Source organism: Podarcis vaucheri, assembly GCF_965113315.1.
Source record: "Podarcis vaucheri genome assembly, chromosome: 1".
Lineage (NCBI taxonomy): Eukaryota > Metazoa > Chordata > Lepidosauria > Squamata > Lacertidae > Podarcis > Podarcis vaucheri.
In genome coordinates this window covers 121,419,383-121,446,240 of record NC_138759.1, presented here as the reverse complement: position 1 = coordinate 121,446,240, position 26,858 = coordinate 121,419,383, and the positions used below count along the sequence as shown (strand labels likewise).

The following is a 26,858-nucleotide window of genomic DNA, read 5'->3' as shown; positions in this document are numbered from 1 at the left end:
GATGCTTTAGTTGAGATTCCTGCATCGCAGGGGGTTGGACTAGATGTCCCTTCCAACTCTACAATTCTATGATTTTTTAGTAAAGCCCACCTTCTTAATTTAATGATGCTAAGGTTGTATTATATTTTAGGATGTTGTGGTTGTTGCTGTTGTTTTAACTGACCATACATGTCAATTCTACACTGCATGTAGAAAGCAGAAGATGCCATTTTTTAAATTTTGATTAATCTGATATCAGTCTTCTGGGCCAAGTCCACCTTCAGTCAGATTTCTCAATCTGCATTGTCTGCTTTATGTAGGCCAGCCTTGCAGTTTACCAGGAATTGGCAGGATTGGTACCGACACTTCTTCTCAATGTGATGTATCCGACAATACACAGTTGAAGAGGTTCTGGGGTTCTTCACTGGAAAATGATTAATATGCAGACATCATGAATGTGAATGAGAAGTACTAGAAAATAACTGCAGACAGTTTGAAGCCTATGGCTCTATTTTCATTTTAGCCAGTTTTTGTACTTAGTACTTTTATTGTCATTGTAAGCCGCCTTGCAAAATATAAATAAAATAGTATGACTTTGGAAGCATTTGCCCATGGCACAGGAATCAGATTTTTAGCCCTGACTAAGTTAAGTGCTTTAGACACTAAGTAGTGAGCACGGTACATAAAAACATTTGAGAAAAACAGGTCAAATGCTAAACAGATTGGCACTTCTTTGTTCCTAATCAAAAAAGCCATTAGGCAAGTATGAACAAGAGTTTTGAAATGTCAGTAAATCTGAGGATATCAAAGATTTTTCTAAGCCAGCTAGTTAATTGGTATTTTGATCCTTTTGAGCAACTTAACAACAAAATATATGAACCAGCAGTTTTTTCCCCCCTTGATGTGATTAAACAAATAGGTACAGCTTCTTATCTTCCTGTTCACTAGCTGCTGTTTTGTAAACTCTTAGCAGGAAAGATGAGAACAAAGCAATCAAAGGCAGGAAACAGAGACGATCAAGGTTTATCAGGTTGAGGTAAACAAAAGCTAAAATCTTGTCTAATGCTCTGGCTGTCTTTTGTTTCCATATGGCATGGAAAGGACTTCACACAGCAGACCTGCAAGTTTGTTTATTGCATTGGAAAGGAAGGCTTAACTGTCACCAGTTCCTCTACCACCGTTTCCCCAGCTTGTTAGCCTCAAAGGTTTAAGATTTAGGATCAAACGTGAGTTTGGGTTTAGAACCTGATTTGTGTGCCAGTTTTCAATTTTGGAAGCTGACATGCTGTTTTTAAAGAAAATGACAGAATGCCTCTGAGCATGATGAAAGAATATTTTATTTACCTCTGAGTGTCCATGAATTTGAGGTCATGATACAGGACTTTGCAGGCAGGCAATCTGACTTCCAGGCCTTTGGGGTTTGTTTGTTTGTTTGTTTGTTTGTTTGTAGGTTAGTTAGCTTACAGCATTTATATTGCCCGTTAACAAATGTTGTGTGGATAGTGCCTAATTTTTTGTGTCTATCTGTGTCAAGTACAGTGGTACCTCGGGTTACATACGCTTCAGGTTACATACGTTTCAGGTTACAGACTCCTCTAACCCAGAAATAGTGCTTCAGGTTAAGAACTTTGCTTCAGGATAAGAACAGGAATCGTGCTCCGGCGGCGCAGCGGCAGCAGGAGGCCCCATTAGCTAAAGTGGTGCTTCAGGTTAAGAACAGTTTCAGGTTAAGATTGGACCTCCGGAACGAATTAAGTACTTAACCCGAGGTACCACTGCATTAGTAACATAGAATAAAGTCTAAAAGACCTGATACACAAACCTGTAATGCAGATGTATGCACACCAAACCGGGAGGGGGGGTATTTTAGTGACATTTTTCTGATTTAAAACAAGATTTTTCTAACTCATTCATACAGTTAGAATATGATGTTGTATAATATATTTGCACTAGTCAGTCATTGTGTGGCCTCCATTGGAGATTGGCACTGTTTAAAACAGGGTTCAGCAAACTTTTTCAGCAAGGGGCCGGTCCACTGTCCCTCCAACCTTGTGGGGGGCCAGACTATATTTTGAAGGGGGGGTGAACGAATTCCTATGCCCCACACATAACCCAGAGATGCATTTTAAATAAAAACACACATTCTACTCATGTAAAAACACCAGGCAGGCCCCACAAATAACCCAGAGGTGCATTTTAAATAAAAGGACACATTCTGCTCATGTAAAAACATGACGATTCCTGGACCATTCGCGGGCCGGATATAGAAGGCGATTGGGCCAGATCCAGCCCCCGGGCCTTAGTTTGCCTACCCATGGTTTAAAATATAGTGTTCCATATAGATTCAGCACCATTTCTGCAATTTTGCCTGGTCGCGTTCTACACCGGTAGGAAAAAATCAGCTGAGCACAGCTAGACAAATGCAATAAACTTCCTTCCTTCCACCCAATCTAGACGATAAGCTTATGAATATAAGTTTTTTAAGAGCTAACTGCAAATGCAGAAGAAGAGGAAAAACAATTCTGTTTGCTGCGGCATTCTATTATCAGAAGCAGTCAGTTTGTTACTGATTAGGGTCCTTATTCCCTATTTCATTTTGGTGAAAGTGGTGGCGCTCAGATTTGCATTTCTGCCTTTTATTTGCTAATGCTAATGGGGACTCAAACAAGTGCATCAAGACAAGGCCCATAGCTTTGATCTTGGCTTAAATTTTCCCAGCTTGTGAAATCTCTCAGAAGGGCCATTTATTACAGAGCAGAGTGCTGCATACGCTATTCATATGCAAGCAAGTATGTTAAGAGAACATTTAAATGATGAGTTCATGCAACTCTTGGGCCCCAGGGAAGCAAGGAATGCAGTTGCTGGCAGCTGGGGCAGCCTCAGAATTTGGATTGGAGAAGACCCACAGTGTGGCATTCTTACTTGTGGGACTGCATGCACCCTCTCCCCCCACCTCAAAATATTGTGGAGTTAGTAACAGCTCTTCTTTCAAGGTCTCTGGAATTGTAAAGGTAAAGGGACCCCTGACCATTAGGTCCCGTCACGGATGACTTTGGGGTTGCGGCGCTCATCTCGCTTTATTGGCTGAGGGAGCCGGCGTACAGCTTCCGGGTCATGTGGCCAGCATGACTAAGCCGCTTCTGGCGAACCAGAGCAACGCACGGAAACACCGTTTACCTTCCCACCAGAGTGGTACCTATTTATCTACTTGCACTTTGACGTGCTTTCTAACTGCTAGGTTGGCAGGAGCAGGGACCAAGCAATGGGAGCTCACCCCATTGCCGGGGATTCGAACCGCCGGCCTTCTGATTGGCAAGTCCTAGGCTCTGTGGTTTAACCCACAGCGCCACCTGCGTCCCTCTGGAATTGTGGTGGCAGCAAATAAGAAGCATTGCTGATGTTCTGTGTAACTGTGGTGTGATTTCAAAAGAAAGGGCATAAGGCATCACCAATGCTGAATGCTAAAGAACTATACTTCCAGCTTTCTTTCAGTTCTTTCTCAGAGCCCACACACGTCAATCTCTGTAATCCTTACAACAAGCCTGTCTAGAAAAATAGAATCATAGAGTTGGAAGAGGGCCCAAGGACCATCTAGTCCAGCGGTTCTCAACCTGTGGGTCCCCAGATGTTGTTGGACTACAACTCCCATCATCCCTGAGCTCTGGCCTTCCTAGCTAGGGGTGATGGGAGTTGTAGTCCAACAACATCTGGGGACCCACAGGTTGAGAAGGGCTGAATTCTAGTCCATGGGTAGGCAAACTAAGGCCCAGGGGCCAGATCCAGCCCAATCACCTTCCAAATCCGGCCCACAGACGGTCCGGGAATCAGTGTGTTTTTACATGAGTAGAATGTGCCCGTTTATTTAAATTGCATCTCTGGGTTATTTGTGGGGCCTGCCTAGTATTTTTACATGAGTAGAATGTGTGCTTTTATTTAAAATGCATCTCTGGGTTATTTGTGGGGCATAGGAATTCATTTATTTTTTCTCTCCAAAATATAGTCTGCCCCCCCAAAGGTCTGAGGGACAGTGGATCGGCCTCCTGCTGAAAATGTTTGCTGACCCCCATTTCTAGTCCAATTCCCTGCAATGTAGGAATCTTTTGCCCAACATAGAGCTCAAATCCATGACCCCGAGATTTCAGAGTCTCATGCTGTACTGACCGAGCTATCCAGCTGTGGGAGATCCCTGCTATTATCCCTGCCTTTCAGGTGACGAGGGTGAAGGTTGAGAGACAGTGGTTTGCCTCAGACATCTCATTCGTTCTCTGGTAGGTTTGTGGATGAAGTGAGGTTTCAGCTAGGAGCGAATAAGCCCATTGGTCAAACCGTTAGCTGTTACTAGAAGAGCACATCAATTCTCTACCCTGATAGGCATTCAGAGCCTGTATGCCTTCACTCAGGGGTGTCCCTAGGGGTTGCCAAGGGTACAGACCCAGAGGGGTGCAAAAATCGCAAAGAAAGGCAGAGAGAGCTGGCAATTGCCAAGGGCAAAAGGCGTAATGGGGGGCAAAACATCTCCTTGCCAAGGGCACATGGGAATCTGGGTACACCTCTGCATTCACCCTCTTTGCTGTGACATAGTGTGCTGGTTCTGAGGGTTAACCGTGAGGCGAGGTCTGAGTCCAGTCCAAGGTTGAGGGTGCAGTAGGGTTCATCAGTGCTGAAGCTGGGTCCAAGGCAGGGAGTCGGGTGAGGTCAGGAGCAGAGAAGCAGGACAGGGTGCAGGCAGAAACCAACAACATTGCTCCCGCAACCTGGGACTGGGGCTGGCTGGCTTTTATCTGCCCCGAGGCACAGGGCGGCCCCGGTCCACAGGTGACTCGCCTCTCCTGGCCTGGAGGCGAGCACTCCTCCTGCAGGAACTTAGTTCCCTCCGGCTCTCTGCCCTGAGCCTCTGCAGTTCAGGAGAGGCTGGAGGGTTACCAGACCCAGAGGCAACCTCAGCTTCCTCTGACGGGGCTGAGAATGGAGCACCTGCAGGCAATGGGTCCTCCATCGCCTCAGGAGCCAGAGCAGACTCAGCTGGTGCCTGCACCTGAGGATCCAGCACAGGTGAGGACCCTTCAGGCTCAGGCCCCAGCCCCGGCTCAGCTGGTTCTGGAGGCGGGGACTCCTGTGCAGGCTGGGATTCCTCAGGTTCAGCCTCCGAGTCTGAATCCCAGGCCATCACACATGTGTGTGGGTTTTTTATTTTTAAAAAAACTTACTTCATTTCCTTAAGACCTTCACACCTGCAGTTTGCAAAACTCCCTTTGTCACACACCCCTGCTCCAGGGCATGTTAATCTAGCATTGGAGGGTGGTGGTGGAATTTGGCTTCTGGGGAGCTACTTAGGTCATACTCCTAAGCACAGTGTTTATTTATGAATTTTTTAATCCTATCCTTCAGCTGTATGCAAGCATCAGGGGAGCAGAACAGAATAGAAGTTGGCTGATGTTTTAAAAGGCCTGGGGAAATGAATCTTGCTATGATAAAGACTTAGTAAGTTACCAAGCAAGATTCTCCAGAGATGGCCCTACAGTCAAAAGGATCTTCTGAATGGTCACCACTGGCCGCCTAACATCAGAGGGTCAGAGAAGGGCCTCTAACAAGGATATTAATGTATAGCCAGGAAGATTTGATTGATTGTTTAGGTGACAGTTATTATGGTGACCACTGCAACATTTGTATGTTACATCATTTAATATTATTAGAAGTATTATTATTATTATTATTATTATTATTATTAATTTGAATGGCTGTTGTTGTTTTTAAAAAAACAACAACATTTCCTTAACTATTTGCCTTTATGATTTATATGATTTATTATTTTACCGTTTTAATATATTTTAAGCAATAAATTAACCTGGGAAGTTAGTTAAGGAAGGCTGGCTTACAGATGGAATGAATAAACAACTAAATAAATGTGGGGAGGGGGAAAGAGTCACATTACGGTCCTTCAGGACCCCAAACATGGTCACAATTACCAAACATATTTTAGTAAATTACTACATACGCTTAGGGTAAGCATGTAAGGGGCAACCCACCATCAGATGTCAGGTGGACTTTGTCTTTCATCATTGGTGAAGGAAGGAGTGACTTTCAGATACAACGAAGAGCAAGAGATGGCTTTGATGCCGCTTGTAGGACTTGAACTGTGATGAAAGGCAGGAGTCCCCCATGATGCCTGAGGAGAGGGTGATGGTGGTAGTAAGCCTGTTTCTTCTCCACCTGACTGGAGAAGAAATCTGTGTAGGGCGATGGAAGATAGACAAGCCTGGCTAAGTGGTGGCTTATTTCAGGTGAAGGTGGTTTTGCTTTTGTTTATGAGGCAGGGCAGAGGGAGGCTTGCAGTCGCTGCTTTGTTTTGATCCATGATGAGTATTACACCATCCTGTTGACAAATTAAGTTACCATGCCAGGCACCCATACTTGGAACTATGTTCCACTGGAATTGGTAGGAGTCATTTTCAAATACAGTGGTACCTCAGGATAAGTGTGGTGGAGTCTCCCTGTTATGTAAAGTATTGCACTTGGGCAAAAAAAATGAGAGGCACAAATACAAGATGGGTGACACCTGGCTTGAGAGCAGTACATGTGAAAAGGATCTAGGAGTCTTGGTTGACCACAAACTTGACATGAGCCAACAGTGTGACGCGGCAGCTAAAAAAGCCAATGCAATTCTGGGCTGCATCAATAGGAGTATAGCATCTAGATCAAGGGAAGTAATAATGCCACTGTATTCTGCTCTGGCCAGACCTCACCTGGAGTACTGTGTCCAGTTCTGGGCACCACAATTCAAGAAGGACACTGACAAACTGGAACGTGTCCAGAGGAGGGCAACCAAAATGGTCAAAGGCCTGGAAACGATGCCTTATGAGGAACGGTTAAGGGAGCTGGGCATGTTTAGCCTGGAGAAGAGGAGGTTAAGGGGTGATATGATAGCCATGTTCAAATATATAAAAGGATGTCACATAGAGGAGGGAGAAAAGTTGTTTTCTGCTGCTCCAGAGAAGCGGACACGGAGCAATGGATCCAAACTACAAGAAAGAAGATTCCACCTAAACATTAGGAAGAACTTCCTGACAGTAAAAGCTGTTCGACAGTGGAATTTGCTGCCAAGGAGTGTGGTGGAGTCTCCTACTTTGGAGGTCTTTAAGCAGAGGCTTGACAACCATATGTCAGGAGTGCTCTGATGGTGTTTCCTGCTTGGCAGGGGGTTGGACTCGATGGCCCTTGTGGTCTCTTCCAACTCTATGATTCTAAGTACCTAATTCGTTCCGGAGGTCCGTTCTTAAGCTGAAACTGTTCTTAACCCGAAGCACGATTTCTGTGCTCACCCTGAAGCAAAGTTCTTAACCTGAAGCACTATTTCTGGGTTAGTCTGTAACCTGAAGCATATGTAACCTGAAACATATGTAACCTGAGGTACCACTGTAAAAATGCACGGGACCAGGTTTTAAGTGTTGCAAGCTTACTCTGAAAAGTAGCTATCATGATGTTGCTTAAATATTTCTTTAAAAATAAACCCATTTGGCTTCACAATGGGAATTTCCAGTTTTCCCCTTTCATCTTTGCTTGCACAAAAACGTGCTCATCCTGTGTCTGTTTAGAATAGGCCTCGTGCTATCCAGTCCGTTCTGTATACAGTGGTACCTCGGGTTAAGAACTTAATTCGTTCTGGAGGTCCGTTCTTAACCTGAAACTGTTCTTAACCTGAAGCACCACTTTAGCTAATGGGGCCTCCTGCTGCCGCCGTGCCCCTAGAGCATGATTTCTGTTCTCATCCTGAAGCAAAGTTCTTAACCCGAGGTACTATTTCTGGGTTAGCACAGTCTGTAACCTGAAGCATCTGTAACCTGAAGTGTCTGTAACCCGAGGTACCACTGTAGTTGGTGAACCATGTTAAGTTGGGTTGTTCCTCTACCAAACAAAGTTCCTTGTGGACTATAGTCTGGTGTACAGAGAGAACTATAGCTTTAAAGGGAGGGAGGGAGAAAGAGACAGCTGGTGATTGCAAGACAGTGTTCCAGAATTAAATGCTGCATAATTACTGCTGCTGCTGCTGCTGCTGCTGCTGCTGCTGCTGCTGCTGCTACTACTACTACTAATAATAATAATAATAATAAGCCATGTGTTATTTTTATAAAATCATTGAATCGTAGAATGGGATCATCTAGTCCAATCCTCTGCAATGCAGGATCTAATATAAGCTTTTGTGGAAAGGCTTTCTCTGCAGAAAGGCTGCAATAGTCAGAGTTCCTACTTGCTCTCTCTGCCTTATGTGGTGCTGAGAATGGGGCCTGGCAATCGGAACATCTCTCTGACCATTGTAGCCTTTCTGCAGAGGAGAAAATGGTCACGCTGCCTAGCTTTAATCACCCTTCTGGCTCAGAGAAAGACATGGAAAAGGAGGAGTCATCACTTGGGGGGCCATCACCCCATTCCATAGTGATCACTCCAACAATGAAGGAACCGGTGACTGACCTGAGCAGTGGTCCTTGAGGAGGGTATGGCCAACAGCAAGTTCAGGCCAGTCATCCTTCGGAAGGCCTCTTGTTGGTGAAAACAGCACCTTTCCTTGGCTGAGTTCCAGCCAGTACCTGCCTCAGTGACCTGTCCAAGGTTCTGAAAGGCCTGGCCAGTTATGAGTCTGCATAGCCAACCTTGACTTGATTATTGGTCTAAATGTGACTCTGCCCATTTCCTGTAAGTGCCACAACTTCAACCCAACCTCCCTTGGAAGTCCCAAGCAAAGCTAAGACAGGTCAGAAGTCCTTGATATGTGTCTCCTAGCCTTGGGAAGTTGACAGGGCAAGCCAATATAGGTTTACTCAAAAGCAAGTCCCACTGAAATAGGCCAAGGGGAGGAAGAATCTTCATCTCTCTTTTGGGATTTTCAAAAACCTTCCTAGAACCCAGAGAACACTCCAGTAGTTTGATGGACAATGTCATTTACCTTTAACTTTCCAATTATTCTTAATTTCTAGAGCCATGTTCAATATGCACTGGGAATATGTCGTTCGTTCGTTCGTTCTTTTTTTAATGAAGATGGATATGGAAGTCATTTTTATTGTAAACTAATTGTAGCCCTGACGCACACTAACAGAATCTCAAGCTTAGCCATATTTCAGTATCGGTGTGCTAAAAGAATGGCTACCAATTATCTGCTGGATATTAGAATGGAATTTGGGGAGGGGGGGTGAACCTGAAAAAAAAATCCCCGCTTGAAAGTAACACACAAGTGCCACTGATCTTGGAATGGGTGAAAGGGAGGCGGCTCTGGGACATTGCTTTATTAAATTTCAATAAGTTATTCAGCGTTATTAAATAAATAAAGTTTATTTAACTTAAATAAAGTTATTAAAATAAGTTAATTAAACAATTATCAACTAGTTGAAAGGTTAGATACAAATTTAACAAAATTTATGAAGAGCCTACAATCAACCAGCAGTCCTAAGACAATTATATTTGACAATAGACATAGTCAACATATTGCCCTCCAGAAGTTTTGAGGACTCCAGCTCCCATTTTGGTTGACAAACTGGAACGTGTCCAGAGGAGGGCAACCAAAATGGTCAAAAGCCTGGAAACGATGCCTTATGAGGAACGGCTAAGGGAGCTGGGCATGTTTAGCCTGGAGAAGAGGAGGTTAAGGGGTGATATGATAGCCATGTTCAAATATATAAAAGGATGTCACATAGAGGAGGGAGAAAGGTTGTTTTCTGCTGCTCCAGAGAAGCGGACACGAAGCAATGGATCCAAACTACAAGAAAGAAGATTCCACCTAAACATTAGGAAAAACTTCCTGACAGTAAGAGCTGTTCGACAGTGGAATTTGCTGCCAAGGAGTGTGGTGGAGTCTCCTACTTTGGAGGTCTTTAAGCAGAGGCTTGACAACCATATGTCAGGAGTGCTCTGATGGTGTTTCCTGCTTGGCAGGGGGTTGGACTCGATGGCCCTTGTGGTCTCTTCCAACTCTATGATTCTATGATTCTATGATTCATTAGCTCTAGCCAGCATGGCCAATGGTCTGTAGTCATGGGAGTTGTAGTACAGCAACATTTGAAAAACATCATGCAGGCTGCTCCTGACATGGCCTGCTCCTGATGACAGGACCTAAGGTGGGGAAAATACTTGAAATTCACAACTGGGTCATCTCTTGCCTGCAACCAGCTGGTCATTTGTATTGGCTGCCAAACACTGAGTACCTATTGCAGTTTGCTCAGAACCAAGCTCTGCACTTGAGCGGCACATAACCCCAAGTGGTTGGGAGCTGGCATGCCCAGGAAGTGAGTGGATTTATGCTGACATCGCCAACTCCTGCACCTAGTTGCTCACAATAGCACCTATTACATTTCCTGAGACCTAGGACTATCAAAGCAAAGAGGGGAGGGGGGATTTGCTTATCTACAGTGGTACCTCAGGTTACAGACACTTCAGGTTACAGACTGTGCTAACCCAGAAATAGTACCTCGGGTTAAGAACTTTACCTCAGGATGAGAACAGAAATCGCACAGCAGCAGCGGGAGGTCCCATTAGTTAAAGTGGTACCTCAGGTTAAGAACAGTTTCCGGTTAAGAACGGACCTCCAGAACGAATTAAGTTCTTAACCCGAGCTACCACTGTAATCATCTTCATTTTGTCCTTTATTATTATTATTATTATTATTATTATTATTATTATTGTTGTTGTTGTTGTTGTTGTTGTTGTCTCTCGTTCCAGGCACACACACAGAGAGAGAGAGAGAGAGAGAGAGAGAGAGAGAGAGAGAGAGAGAGAGAGAGAGACTGCTTTGTGTAACATCAACTTGAAAAAGAGTTCTGGGGAACTTGAAAGCTAACTCACAGTTTTGTGACATTATGTTTGGTGCTAATAAAGCAACTGTGGATTTTGCAGGGTTCACACAGAGAGAGAGACAGACACACTGTTCACCAAGCCTTTGCTTTCTTTGTCCTTTCTGTTTCTGTAGGTATTATTACATTGCTTTCAAAGCACACGAAACTCCTCTGCCCAGCAAAGAAAGCTGTGTTGCTATTCTGCAGAAAGCCAAGCTGGAGAAATGGGCTCTCGGGAAAACAAAGGTAGGATAAGTTCTATTCCACTTCGTTTAGAGCAAAAGGTACATTCAACATGGCAGCCTTGTAACACACCTACTTGCAAAGGGGATGGGAGAAGGAATCTGCTTATCTTTTCTGTGTTTGAAAGCTGACTGTCCTTCTCACAACAGATTCCCACAGATTGTGAACTTGTTTTCTTCCAGACAGCAGCACTGCTTTTGGAGAGAAGGGATGTCCACACACACAACACACACTTTCTCAGACATACATATGCACACAGATGACATTGCGGCTGCACAGTGTTCTTTGGAGATGCACCAACCTTGAGGAATGCTGCCTCCTGCTCCTTTTGCTGTAAGATTTGGGGAAACAAGGGACCTTCTGGGGCAGTAGCTTTTGCAATCAAGGATGTTCCATTGGCAAAGCAAAATAGGACCAATGCTTAAAATAGTATGTGGTGCTCCTGTTATGTTCTCAGCAGAGCTTAATGGTGCTACTTAAGGGCTGATTCAACAGGGACGCGGGTGGCGCTGTGGGTTAAACCACAGAGCCTAGGACTTGCCGATCAGAAGGTTGGTGGTTCGAATCCCTGCGACGGGGTGAGCTCCCGTTGCTCAGCCCCTGCTCCTGCCAACCTAGCAGTTCGAAAGCACGTCAAAGTGCAAGTAGATAAATAGGTACTGCTCCAGCGGGAAGGTAAACGGCGTTTCTGTGCGCTGCTCTGGCTTGCCAGAAGTGGCTTAGTCATGCTGGCCACATGACCCGGAAGCTGTACGCTGGCTCCCTCGGCCAATAAAACGAGATGAGCGCCGCAACCCCAGAGTCGGTCATGACTGGACCTAATGGTCAGGGGTCCCTTTACCTTTTACTAACTGTAGAAAGAAACACTGAGGGAAGATTAGGTTGCCTTTCTTTCTACACCTCAACCCCCCACCAACTTTTCAAGTAACTCACCACAGGTATTGTTGCTTTACTCCCAAAAGTAATAAGGTTTGGGGGTACTCACAGGTCAGTTGGGTGAGGGATTTGTCATTCTCCCAGTTATGCCACCGGGAGAGTGAGGACTAAGCTCAGTAAAAAGAAGCAGTTTTTCATTGTGGGTGAGTGGAGGAGAACCTGTTTGCTGTAGAGACGGATGGACCTATCCATTTCGATCTCTCAGTCTCTCATTTTGCCAATCATAAATTGGATTAACAAATTGCTGCTTAAATGTGGGAGATATTTTTTTTAAGCCTCATGAAGCACCAGGATTTTAGTGTGCATTTCTCCTAATAAACACATGTTTGTATGCAGTTTTTCCTGTCGTACACATATCTCCATACATCATGCATTGTTTTCACTAATATACGCATTTCTGCCCAGCACTTTAAAATATGCATTTTTGTACACATTGATTGGCTGGGTAGCCGTGCTGCAAAATTTAAAGGAGTTTGAACGATGGCTGTGTTTTGGTTCTCGTATCGTTTCGCAAAGTGTGAATTTGGTACGTTCGCCTTTAAATGCAAACTTGCCAGAACCCAGCCTAGGAAATAATAACAGCCATCACCATAAAGAAATGCTATGCTACACATTCATTTACAAGCAATGTGGCAATGTAATTGACAATGGAACAGCCAGCATCACTGTTCCTTTTGCTATCACCCTCCAGTGTCCAGAACTCCCTCGTTAATTATTTTCTCGTACTTAGGTGTCACATCACGTTTGACCTTGTTGGTTTCATTGCAGGTTTTCTTGAAGTATTACCACGTTGAACAGCTGAACTTGTTTCTGCGTGAAGTTATAGGCAGAGTGGTGACTATGCAGGCTTATACGAAAGGATGGCTTGGAGCTAGGAGGTACAAGAAACTCAAAGAGAAAAGAACAAACAGTGCCATTGCCATTCAGTCAGGTAAATGTTCCCAAGTTCCCCTATATCATAGATGATCCCAGAGTTTCAAGCTGTTAAATTGCACACAAACTGCCTATTCGTTTTCTTAATAGCTGGATGTTAAACCCCAAATAACATGTGGTGGGTTCTTCCTCTCCAGTTAACTGATGCCAGCATTACACAGATTCATTGCTAACTTATCAACTTTGTAATCGCTAATGTCTTTGCTTAAACACATTTATAGGCTTTGCCTGTAAACAAAAGAAGAGCAGTGCTGTTAATTGTCTCTTCTGGGCTATGAAGCACACAAGAGAAATGAAGGGCTGCCTGGTGTGATGTTGATTTTTTAAAGGAAAGAGTATGCACATCTACATTCCAAATGATTGCTGTGTCTGCTGGGCCTGTTTCTGGAATGCCGTATATTCCTTCAGTTTGAATGCAGAACCTGTTTGGTCTAGAGGCTATGTTAGACTTCTTAGGATGCTCAGCATAGGAGGGATTTGTTTAAGAACACAAAAGAATCCCCAACAAACTGCCTGCCATTTCTGCATTTTTTTCAGTGGCCTACTGAATGCTCTGCATATATTATAGAATCATAGAGTTGGCAGGGACCACAAGGCTCATCTAGTCCAATCAGTGGCGTAGCATGGGTTGTCAGCGCCCGGGGCAGCACAGAGGGAAACGTACAGAGTACGCATCTGCATTCAGCTGCCCAATGGCATCTGCATCACCTGGGAGATCACAGCCACAGAGATAAGAATCATTCTGTTGTCTGGAGAGGTCAACACTTCTTGGTTCTCATTGAGAAGCCGTTTTCAGTGGAGCCCAACGACGGAAACACTCAGCTGGATTGAGGCAGCACCAGTTGCTGAAATTTTGCACCCCTAACAATTTTGCGCCGGAGGCAACTGCCCCTGTGCCCCATCCCCGCTACGCCACTGAGCCCAGCCTCCTGCAACCCAGGACTCTTTTACCCAACCCACAACCCTGAGATTAAGGATCTCATGAATGAGCTATCCAGGATGGGATAACTCCATATACCCTGCCCTTGGAAATGTTACCTTTCAGATGTTTTTAAAGGCTACCGTCAACAAGAAGGATAGGCTCTCAGCACATGAAAGAGACCTCACAGAGGAATTTTATCATTTGCATTTTACACTGGAGGGAGATGTTAGAGTTGTATGCTGTGTTATTGCCTGCTGATGAGCAGGGCAAGGCCAAAAGCAGCTTCTGATCTGGCAGGTGCCTTCCCTCAGAGCCAAAAAAAGCAAGGACATTGTTCCTTATAGGCCTCTGCCTCCAGGGTTGTCTCCTTTCACATTGAGAGAGAGTGCTTTGCTGGGTTGAAAGCAAGTGTCAGGGGTTCAGGAGCAGAGACGCAGAAAAGGGAGGAGACAGAGAGCGAGGGGGAGGAATATGAAGGAAGGATGAGTGGGGATGACGACCCGAGATCCCCGAGCCTTTCCAGTGAGTCAGAGGATTCCCAGAAAGGAGCCCCAGTGGTCAGAGCAAGGGGGGAACACAGGGGGAGACCCCAGGAAGAAGGGGCCAGAGAGGAATCAGAGAGCAGCAGCTGGAGATCGGGACCAACGTGCCCAGCTGGGAGCAGCGGGGAGAAAGGGGACCAGGGATCAGGTTCCGGAGGCTTTCAGCAGGAGGGAGGGCATGAGTCAGGAGTAGTCACGCCCACATCAGGGAGTGAGGAAACGGTTAAGAGGAAAGTAGAAGGTTGGGCGCGCGCGCCAAGTTCAAATGCAGCGGAAGCTGGCGCAGTAAGCAGCCCGGAGAGTGAGCCAGGTCCCAAAGCCCGCCGCAAGGAGGCAGAAGGCTCCGGGGGGTCTTCAGCCTCGGAAGAGTCGAGGAGGGAGGAGACCCAGGGGGGCAGGAGGACCCAGAGACGAAAGGAAAGACGCAGGAGGTGGAGCAAGGCTAGGGTACTAAGCTGGTGCGCAAGAGGCGGAGACTCAGACGGGTCTTCGCCGGTCTGAGGCAGAAGACGTAGGGCTGCACATTGCAGTTCGGAAATGGAACCTGTAACCCAATAAAGACTCTTATAATGTGAACGCTGACTAGCGTGGTCCTATGTGAGCTGGGACTGGGTAGCAGCCCTGACAGCAAGCGTGAGTCACATGTGAGTCAAGGACCCTCCACCCACAAAGGATTATAGTAAGACACAAAGACACATTATTTTAGGTTAATGGGCAAAATTAGGCCACAACTTTTATTGGTTACAGCATGTGAGTAGTATTGGCTTAGGCATTGGATGAAACAGCAATACAAGACTCCACCCCGCACATCCGGGAGTCATATTGGGGTTAAGAAGAAGAGGAGTTTGGATTTGATATCCCGCTTTATTACCACCCTAAAGAGTCTCAAAGCGGCTCACAATTTCCTTTCCCTTCCTCCCCCACAACAAACACTCTGTGAGGTGAGGGGGGCTGAGAGCCAGTGTGGTGTAGTGGTTAAGAGCGGTAGACTCGTAATCTGGTGAACCGGGTTCGCGTCTCCGCTCCTCCACAGGCAGCTGCTGGGTGACCTTGGGCCAGTCACACTTCTCTGAAGTCTCTCAGCCCCACTCACCTCACAGAGTGTTTGTTGTGGGGGAGGAAGGGAAAGGAGAATGTTAGCCGCTTTGAGACTCCTTAAAGGGAGTGAAAGGCGGGATATCAAATCCAAACTCTTCTTCTTCTTCTTCTTCAGAGAACTGTGACTGGCCCAAGGTCACCCAGCAGATGCATGTGGAGGAGTGGGGAAGCGAACCCGGTTCCCCAAATTACGAGTCCACTGCTCCTAACCACTACACTACACTCGCTCCCAACCAATGAACAACCAATGGGAGGAGCTTGTTGATGCAAATACAACTGGAAGCTTCCCCATGACGTCACCGGGGGTCGTGCCATGGCCCTAGCCACCAGCAGGGCTTTGGACAGGATCCGCGACCACTGGATTCCTTTAACGGAATACCCAAAAGAGGAGGGGTAGATGATGGCCCATACCCAATCCTCCAACACAGCACACATATTCCAGTGCCTAACCGCCAATACCAGAAAGTTGTAGCGAATTGCTACGAGGTAGGCAGAAAAACCAAGAGGCTGATGCCAGTTTGCCAAATGGATTTTTAAAAAGGCCTACCAGGCCTCTTGGGCAACCAAGGCAACTAACCGAAGTCCATAGCAAGGTCAATATGCAAAAGAAACTGACCTAAGAGAAAGGGAAGGCGGGAGAGCCGAACTTTGGAAGGAACTGAATGGGAGCTGAGCGCTGCCACGGCTGTTTAAACATGGCTAGCCCCGCCCACCAGCTGGCCCTATTGGTTGGCTGGAGGCTGCTCCCGCTCACAACCCCTCCCCTCTGGGAGGAGGAGAGGCCTTCTAACCTGATGCGGGGAAGGCTTCGGTGAGACTTGTGGGCCATCTGTTACTCAGCCCTGCCTCTGCCTCTCTCTGCCCTGTCCATTTTTTTGCTAAGACAGGAGGAAAGGTTCCTATTTAAACAGGAACACAGTGGCATCCCATAGTCCACAGCTGATGGTGCTCCTAAATGCTTTCCATTACGTCAGCTGCACAGCTGACCTCCAGTGCAGGTAGACAGATGTTGCTGCAGATTGTAGCCTAGTTCAGATCCCAAAAGCTGGAAATATATCAGAGAGCATCTTGTGCTGGCACAGACATGAGGGGTGGCATTGGTCTGTTGTGTGCGTCATCACATCAAGATGTAGCGGATGCGCTTCATGTATTAAAACGGCTTGTTCTGTGTAGGAAACTTGGGGCTAAAAGGTTTCCACTACTCTGACCTTTAAAAAACAATGGTTCACCCTTAGTTGCTAAAGCGCTGGGCGCCATGTTCTGAATTTGCATATATTCAAACAACTCAACACATGCAAACAAGCATTCGGCCACTGTTTTTCTTCCCACTGGGGGAGGTGGCAAACGTAATCAAAGAGCCCACGCTGTGACAGAAAGGCTGAAGGAACTGTTTGAAGCCGCAGGGGGCTACTTAAAGCTACTTCACTCATGAGCCCAGCACTGAACAGGCCACTTAAACGGGAGAGCGCTTTGGTAGGGTGAGGAAGAAGGCTGAGGGGCAGAAGGGATCAAAACGGTGGCCCGTTTTTCTGACTCTGCGGCAGCCTTTCCTTTACAGCGAACGTAATTCACAACACATGGCTTTGTATTTTTAGCCTGGAGAGGATATGATGCACGCAGGAAGTTCAAGGATATAAAGAACAGAAGAACTGATGCTGCTATTCATATTCAAGCAGGTAATTAAAACAATATTTTCACAGCTGACACCTATTTTACTGCGGGTAGCTTCCCATGTCAGTGTTTGTGTCTGGCAGAAATCAAGCGCAGCCAAAACAAAAGGAACTTAAACGCGCTTCTGCTGGCTGCTCGCTTCCCTGTGCCTGAAGTTCAAATTCAGCATTCAGGCACCTGATGGAGGAGCTGGCTCTGACCAGGATCCACATAGAATAGAATCATAGAATCATAGAGTTGGAAGAGACCACAAGGGCCATCGAGTCCAACCCCCTGCCAAGCAGGAAACACCATCAGAGCACTCCTGACATATGGTTGTCAAGCCTCTGCTTAAAGACCTCCAAAGTAGGAGACTCCACCACACTCCTTGGCAGCAAATTCCACTGTCGAACAGCTCTTACTGTCAGGAAGTTCTTCAACTTCAAGTTGACTCAACTCATAATACAGCAGCCCTATTGTCAGTCTTACAGGTATCCCAGCATTCTGTATTATATCATTGCTACCCTTTGGGGAGGGATGCAGGTGACGCTGTGGGTTAAACCACAGAGCCTAGAACTTGCCGATCGGAAGGTCGGCAGTTCGAATCCCCACAACAAGGTGAGCTCCCGTTGCTCGGTCCCTGCTCCTGCCAACCTAGCAGTTCGAAAGCACGTGCAAGTAGATAAATAGGTACTGCTCCGGCGGGAAGGTAAACGGCGTTTCCGTGTGCTGCTCTGGTTTTCCAGAAGTGGCTTAGTCATGCTGGCCACAGGACCCGGAAGCTAAACGCTAGCTCCCTCGGCCAATAAAGCGAGATGAACGCCGCAACCCCAGAGTTGGTCACGACTGGACCTAATGGTCAGGGGTCCCTTTACCTTTACCATTACCCTTTGGGGGGGAAACCCTTGGTATGGTTTTTTAAAAAACTTTTCTTCACAAAAAGCAAACAAAGTGGTAAGGTGCTCATTATCCAATGGGGCAATACAGTGATACTTCGGGTTACATATGCTTCAGTTTACATAAGCTTCAGGTTACAGACTCCGCTAACCCAGAAATATTACCTCGGGTTAAGAACTTTGCTTCAGGATGAGAACAGAAATCGTGCGGCGGTGGCGGGAGGTCCCATTAACTAAAGTGGTGCTTCAGGTTAAGAACAGTTTCAGGTTAAGAACGGACCTCCAGAGCGAATTAACTACGTAACCAGAGGTACCACTGTACATCTTTAGAGTAGGCAGATTCATACCATTTTCATAAGAGGTAGTCAAGGTGCATTCAGTTAGGAACTCTGAAATAAATGGGACCAATATGAGAAAAGCCTTGGCATGTTCTAGACTAGAGGCAAGTGTGCAGAACTTCCCCACTTGCCTCCTCCTCACAGCACACACACACACACACACCCCGCCACCAGTTTTTTTGGAGGCAAAAAATAATAAAAAAATAAAAATGGGGGAGTTCAACACAAAGGTTATTTGTTTGTTTATTACTGTGGGCTGAGTCATGGTGCCACCGCACCTGCACCCCCGTGCAGTGGCTAAATGTAAGATGTGATTAATAAACTCAAGCAGACCATGATCTGGGTTAGAAATGGCCACAACTTCATTGATACAGTTGGATTTTTGGCTCAGGCAATAATAGTTTTTTAAAGGTAAGGGAACTCAGTTCCTCCAAGTTCCTGCTTATAAATTAAAAAAATCAACCCTGTCCACAACTCCCTGGAAATTCTCCGCTGAGGGATGCTTCCAAATAGCCTGGGCTGTGACACAGGAAGCTTGAAGGGAATCACCCAAAATTGGAAAAAGTCAAAAACTGAGGTTTTTACCTACATCTTTCCATTCCAATGAGATGCGGCTGGCGCTGTGGTCTAAACCACTGAGCCTCTTGGGCTTGCTGATCATAAGGTTGGTTTTGATTCCCCGCGTAAGGGGTGTCCCAGCTCCTGCCAACCTAGCAGTTCGAAAGCACACCAGTGCAAGTAGATAAATAGGCACCGCTGCGGCGGGAAGGTAAACAGTGTTTCCGTGCGCTCTGGTTTCCATCACAGTGTTCCATTGCGCCAGAAAAGGTTTAGTCATGCTGGCCACATGCCAGCTCCCTCAGCCTGAAAGCGAGATGAGCACCACAACCCCATAGTCACCTTTGACTGGACTTAACCATCGAGGGGTCCTTTACCTTTTTGCCTTTACATTTCCATTCCAGTCCTGTCCCTCTTGCATTATTATTGCTATGAGGATGCAGGTTCCCTGGTAGTATTCATCAGGAAATGCTTTTCCCAGGATCGTATACCATGCACTCTCGGAGAGCTTTGTTTATACTGCAGTGTTTATACTCTAGGATTGCCTCTGAGCACAGAAATTCCCATCGCTCAGCTGAGCTCATCACCGCCTCCCATGGTTGTGGGGCAGGGCCACTCAGTCCATACCTGCCATAGGTGTGTGAGGCCTTAGAAGGCAGTCCCCACCACGTGCACGAGGAGGGATGCTGCGTCTAGAAACACCTTCAATAATAAAAGGGGTTTTTGATGCTCAAATGGACCAATTCACATATTCAGCCAATGTATGCATCTGATCCTCTGTAGCCGGCACTTGGAAAACGACTCCACATTTCTGCCAGGCTCAGAAGGAATGTCATATTTATCACTCGCTGTGCCCTGCATTGATGCGCAGGCAGCGCCGCTCCCAGAGGAAGGCACAGCTGTTTGCGAAGTTTGATACTGTGGTTGCCAGGCAGTTGCCTTGGGACGGGTTTCGATGGTTGGGCACCAGCTGTTCCTCCTTGTAGCACTTCAGAAGGCAGGCCATAACTAAACCAGGCAGGGACAGCACCAGAATTTATTTAAAAAATGGGTTGGGGGGGGGAATACAGAGGAGGCAAAGTGTCTTTCTAGGTGGGTGAGTTGAGTTGTGTCCCATATGCTAAGATCTCTGAAATAAAAATAACGGTATGTTAATGACTGAAGTTCAGCAATGAAGGGCAGGTGGAGGGAGGGGTGCTTTGCTTGAGGGGAGACTTACGTGCCCTTCCCAGTGCTGCCCGTGAAACCAGGCCACAGGGCTGTGAGCCTTTCTCGTTCTGCTGGAGGCTAGTGCAACGTGAGCCACCTCAAGACACAAATACGTGCATTCCCTGTTAGGCATGACAGCCCACAGTTGATGAAGCGTAGCAAGGACAACAAACATTTCTAAATCAAATTCTAGCTCCCAGAAAAGTGGCTTGTCATGGTATCGGATTGGATGCTTTAACATGGATATTTATTCCTGCGAATGGAGCAATTATATGAAGTGTAGGTGGCTTCCCATGAGGCAAGATACAGTGATAGCAGCAAGAACCTTTATTGAACTAACAGAACTGGACAACAGGGGCAAAGCAACTGCTTATATAGATTTCTGAAGGCCTGGGCCACTCCCATTCCCCACGTGATTGGCTGTCTAAACTTGCAAGCCGCGAATCATGACTCAGAGTTTAAGGGCCAATGGCAGAGGCCCAAATCCTGAAATGTTCTGTGATTGGATATCATGTATCGAATCGGAACACAGGGTCTCAGAATCCTTAGTCCAGACTCAAGCTCAGACAAACACAGACCACCAAATACATAGCGTTAACATGGATATTTATTCCTGCGAATAGAGCAAGTTATATTTTATCTTAACCATTTTATTTATCGGGCACTCATGGGTACTTTTGCCCCAAACAAATCGCACCACTGGTATGGTAGGCCGGCTACTCTTTTCAGCAGCCATTTTGTGCTGGCACACACAATACGTCTATCGATAGATGCGTACCGGTGCCACACATATATTTTTGAACCAAGAAAAGCACTAATGATAGCAATAAGATAGTATCATTTCTTCCATCCTTCAGGAGAGCAGCTTTGTTACAAGGGGGTGTGTGTGTGAATGTGTTTCCTGGACATGGGGTCCTGCACGAATGTTGGGGTGCAGAATGGAAAACCAGGAAAGGGAGAATGGAGTAGAATGGGAGGAAGCAAGAGCAGAAGCACTCTTCGCAGCAACAGGTTAAGGCAAGTCCAACTTGTTTATCTCTACATCCATATTTCCAAAATATAAGCAGCGATTACTATATGTAGCCATTCCCCCCCCCCCCGGTTTTGCTAGACTACAGATGTGCAATGCTCAGAGTACAGTGGTACCTCGGGTTACATACGCTTCAGGTTACATACGCTTCAGGTTACAGACTCCGCTAACCCAGAAATAGTGCTTCAGGTTAAGAACTTTGCTTCAGGATAAGAACAGAAATCGGGCTCCGGAGGCGCGGCAGCAGCAGGAGGCCCCATTAGCTAAGTGGTGCTTCAGGTTAAGAACAGTTTCAGGTTAAGTACGGACCTCCGGAACGAATTAAGTACTTAACCCGAGGTACCACTGTATGATGCCTTTTCTATGGCTCTTTCAGTGCCAGATGAAGACTTTTGTTATTCATCCCGGTTTCTAAATAACATTTTGAATCTACTGTGGACTGCTGTGGCTTAGTGTGGTTTCAATACAAACCGTAAACTAGTTATACTGTCTTTGTTATGAGGAAAGCTTCTCGTTTGCCCCCCCCCCTTTATCGCTTACTGTTGATTTTAATTATTGCATCCTGTGTTTTCCGTATTGCCTTCACAAGCCACTTGGGGGATGTTTACTGGTGGGTAGTCAAATAATTTATTTTAAAAACACAGGAATGCTCGTGTTAGATCAACACTGCTTGGTGTTTCGAAGACCCCACCCCCCAGTGCTCACAATGGGGTTGTAATTAAGGGACAGTGTTTCAGTCACAAGAAATATGATCAGGCTAACACTGAAAGCACGAGGAATTTTGATTCTACGAAGTGCATCGGTTGCACTTGTTACCTAGGCATTCAAAGAACTATCTAATTAAAATATATGTCTCTGGAAAAAAGCGAAAAGAAAAGGAGAATGTTACAGGGGTGGGGAGGAAGAAAGGTGGTCTTGAAATTTAGGAAGCACTTGGCTTACTTGTTTCTACAGCGCGGCTGATACTGAGATTTGTTTTCCTTTCATCTCCTTCCCAGTAAAAGCAGCACTGAGGCTTATCCCTTTAGCTTCCTCAGAACTTCCTTTCAGAATTCCCGATCTATTACCAGCACATTCACATACCAGAAACAAGATGCCTTTTCATGCTGTCAACCTTTTTCATCTGAAATGTAAATTAATTCTTGCCTTGACAGAGATCAAAGGGGGGGTATTAACCTTATTGGACCCTTCCCTCATCAGAATCTGTTCCAAAGACTATGAGGCTGGTGTTGTTGGGATGTGGGGAAAGGAGGGGGGGGGGGACGCACAGTCTTCAGTGTTATCTATGGCCCCCCTGCAGGCAGGTCCCCCTGTCTACAAGTTGCCATTTCAAAGGCAGTGGTTTCTTTTGTAAATGACCTTATCATTGCTTCATACTGTGTGAAAAATGATTTGCCTGAATAATTCTTCCAGGATTAGCCTGCTCATTTTAATTGTTGCAAGGGGCGGTGGGGGGGGGGAGGCCTTCATTCAGATTTCAGGATATCCTCTGAGTGGTTTTGACAGCAAGAGATCTTGGCCGGATAGAAAAATGTACATATGGCTTCTGATCGGGGGGGGGGGCTGAACCCCTCTTGATTTGTTCAGGTTGCTCATTTCCTTGCAGTGCGGTCTTTTGAGGCGGGCTGCATTTGCATTTTGAAAATAAACAGATGCCTTTCGCATACCCCAGCGGCTGGGCCAGGCGTTCTCAGTGGAAGCAAGGAGAACAGAAGCAGACATCAGATGAAATGTTGGAATGGGCGGGGTGGGGAGGAAATGTTTGTTTCTATCCTCCAGTGGGGATAGAAATTTTATTTATTTATTTTTAAAACCCAAATGCACTTGAGCATCCATTCCCTGAGAGGAAGTACAGTGGTACCTCGGGTTACATACGCTTCAGGTTACATACGCTTCAGGTTACAGACTCTGCTAACCCAGAAATTTTACCTTGGGTTAAGAACTTTGCTTCAGGATGAGAACAGAAATTGTGTGGCGGCGTAGCAGCAGCGGGACGCCCCATTAGCTAAAATGGTGCTTCAGGTTAAGAACAGTTTCAGGTTAAGTACGGACCTCCGGAACGAATTAAGTACTTAGCCTGAGGTACCACTGTATAGTGCTGCCACAGAACAAGTCACTGTAGAATTGAGGAAGGAGATAGCTGATCCTAGAATTTGAAGTCCCGCACTTATTTAAAAGACGTGGCTCCAGGATTAATAATTTCCGCTCATTGTTGCTCAGTCTCTCTCTGCTTTGATATAATTGTTATTGAATTTCCTTTTTTTTTTTTTACAAATTGACTTCAAATTAAACAGTCGCATTGTTTCTGTTAAGTTGTGGGTGAACATATCAGACGACACAGCGATTCTCCAAACAGCTCTTGTTTATTCACAGGTCGGAACAGAACTGAACTGAAGGGTTCAGTACATAACAGTTTCATTAGGTTAGAGTGTGGTGCTGATAACCCCAAGGTTGCAAGTTTGATCCCTGTATGTAAAAGGTAAAGGGACCCCTGACCATTCGGTCCAGTTGTGGCCGACTCTGGGGTTGCGGCGCTCATCTCGCTTTACTAGCTGAGGGAGCCGGTGTACAGCTTCCGGGTCATGTAGCCAGCATGGCTAAACTGCTTCTGGCAAAGCAGAGCAGCGCACGGAAACGCCATTTACCTTCCTGCCGGAGCGGTACCTATTTATCTACTTGCACTTGGACGTGCTTTCGAACTGCTAGGATGGCAGGAGCAGGGACTGAGCAACGGGAGCTCACCCCATCGCAGGGATTCGAACTGCTGACCTTCCGAACGGCAAGCCCTAGGCTCTGTGGCTTAACCCACAGCACCACCCGCATCCCTACCAGTCCCTACCAGTTGCGGTAGGCTTGCCTAAATCAGGTCCTACAGCACTGATTTCTCCTGGAGATAATTGGGGATTGGAGTCGGAGGCACCCTCTTTCTTGTTTACCAAATTTGAACCACACCATGAATGACCAGCACGTTTTCTAGGAATGCAATGCACCCATCTCCTGTACGTAACAGCAATCTTGATGTGCTGCCTGTTGAAGCTGAGGGGAGTCTCGTTTTATGTCAATACTGTATCAGTATTCCCAGTGCACCAGGTACACCCCCCCCCCAAATGACTAATAATAAAACGATAGCAATCTTCATTTCAAGTCTTACTCCGTTGGCCCTGAGTCTTAATAGTCCCATCATTAGCAATGCGAAGATGGGGATCTAATTCATTATGGCAGTGCATCGGAGAATATTATTAAATGCATAAGGTGAAAATAAAGTGGCAGCTGGTAATCATTCTTCTTCATTGATGTGGGGATTGTTCCTGGGGCACTAGCAGTGTGTGCCTGCTAATTTCACACTCCTTGAGCCAAGTGCTTAGTGTCAAAACCAGAGATAGTCAGCAATGCAAATAGCTGTGATGGCTCCTCCACCTGACGTCAGCTTTCCCTCCCTCCCCTCTCTCCTGCCCACCCCTGCCTTCTTACGCTAACAGGATATTTCTGTAAACATCTTTGCTGGGAAATGATTTGCATCTATCTAAACGCTACAGCGAGTGAGCTGTCCCTGGTATTCCTGCACCTTGGCGTGTTTCAAACCCATTCATATTTGCATTGATTTGCTGCTGGCATTATTTGTTCAACAAAGTGGGAAGCAGGGAAGATCATAGGACTCTTTCATCAGCAGCTAGTTCTGCCAGTGGGCCGCTTTGGGAAAGGAGTTGAAGGCGGGGCCAAGCTTCTGCCGCAATCCCTGGCAAGTCCAATAATAATAATAATAATAATAATAATAATAATAATAATTTATTTGTACCCTGCCCATCTGGCTGGGTTTCCCCAGCCACTCTGAGCGGCTTCCAACAAAGATTAAAAATACATCAAATTCAATGTAGCAACTCTCTTAATGTTTCTGCGTCCACAATTGGGACCAGGAGCAAGCCTCATCATCACCCTCAAGGGGTCAGATTTGGACCAGATCCACTAGTCATCTGATCTATATAACGCCTGCCTTGCAAGACCTTCGTGTCCTTTTCAAATCTGCCTTGAGTCTTTTGTTTCATAGCATCCGATCTTGCCATCACATCCATTCACAGACAGCTGGAACAAATACTTCTTTTTCTCTGCATGATAGCCTCTGACAAACCTATCCCTACAGTGCCATGTGAAACTGCAGTACCAAAGTGACTTTGTGAACACAGCGGTTCTTTGTATAGCCACCAATATTGAGGAAACACCCTCCAAGTGTTCCTGTTTTCCAGGGTCAGTCCCAGATTTACAGAAGCCATCTTGGTTTCTGATTTGATCCCGGAATGTTTCTTAGGCCGTCCCTATTTTCACCAGAGAAATGTTCGAGGGTATGGAGTTATGCAACCCCTGAGCCAAGGAGATAAGTAACTATACAACCATTAGAAGACATCTGAAGGCAGCCCTGTATAGGGAAGTTTTTTAATGTTTAATGACTTATTATGTTTTTATATGTGCTAAAAGCTTCCCAGAGTGGCTGCAGCAACCCAGTCAGATGGGCGGCATATAAATAAAATAAAATAATGATAATGATGAATAAGACATCCCTATTTTCATCAGAGAAATGTTGGGGGGTTTGGTTATGCTGGTTTGCATTTATGGTTCTCCATAGAGTTGCAACCTTTGAAACATTTATAAAAATGACAAATAATAGTTGTGTAAACCAGTCTATAGGACAAGAATGAGGATTTTGTTTTGTGTTGTTGGTTTTTTTTTTTTTAAGAGAATAAAATGCTGCATGCTTTTAACTGAAGCAGTAAACGCGGCTGGAAAAATTGCAACATTACAAATGAGTTAAGAATCTGAAATAACAAATCATCTGTTTATCTAATCAACAGATGTGGGTATTTAAAGACAATTTCTCAAAGTTCTAGCACATTCTCGTATCAGCAACAAGCAGAACCTAGAATAGATGGTTTAAAAAGGTGGTAGAACGGGATTAGGAATAGTTCTTAATGGCTGGAGTGACCAGAGTGAAGCAGCAAGTTTAGTCCCTGTTGCAATCATATTCCCATGTGGGCCCTTGTCTTTTTCCCTTTTAAGTGAATGGTTCATATTGCTTCATTGGTCTAATGCTGTGCAGGCAAGGCTGTCTTCTCCATACTTGCGGGGCTTCCTCAAGTGTATATCATGTAAGTAGTACAAGACACACACTGTCCCCTAGATTCTGCTCCTTGGTCACAGCAGAGTGTGACATAACCTTGAGAAGTGGTGTGTGTGTGTGTGTGTGTGTGTGTGTGTGTACACACACACACACACACACAGTGGTACCTCGGGTTACATACGCTTCAGGTTACAAACTCTAACCCAGAAATATTACCTCCGGTTAAGAACTTTGCTTCAGGATGAGAACAGAAATCGGGCTCCGGCAGCGCAGCAGCAGGAGGCCCCATTAGCTAAAGTGGTGCTTCAGGTTAAGAATAGTTTCAGGTTAAGAACGCACCTCCGGAACGAATTAAGTACTTAACTCAAGGTACCACTGTGTGTGTGTGTGTGTGTGTGTGTGTATGTGTGTGTGTGTATATATATATATATGCAGGTTTTGGTGTCTTCGGGTGTCTTCCCGTGTAAGAGTTGGGGTGTCTGGGCGACGTTTCGACGAGGTCTCACTCGTCATCTTCAGGCTGGTGCTTTCGGCTTCTTGTTACTGGAACAGAGCAGAGTCTGGTATATATATATATATATATGCTTTCGTAGATTT

The 26,858-nt window shown here is 45.8% G+C and overlaps 1 protein-coding gene across 1 annotated transcript in view; it reads left to right on the top strand.

The window, feature by feature from the left end:
• The window catches only part of MYO3B (myosin IIIB), a 313,368-nt gene that overhangs the window by 201,967 nt on the left and 84,543 nt on the right, over window positions 1-26,858 (top strand). Inside the window, exons 28-30 of the mRNA XM_082205523.1 lie at window positions 10,931-11,042; window positions 12,744-12,906; window positions 17,066-17,146. Of these exons, the coding sequence (XP_082061649.1) occupies window positions 10,931-11,042; window positions 12,744-12,906; window positions 17,066-17,146 (356 nt within the window). The remainder of the gene's footprint in view (window positions 1-10,930; window positions 11,043-12,743; window positions 12,907-17,065; window positions 17,147-26,858) is intronic.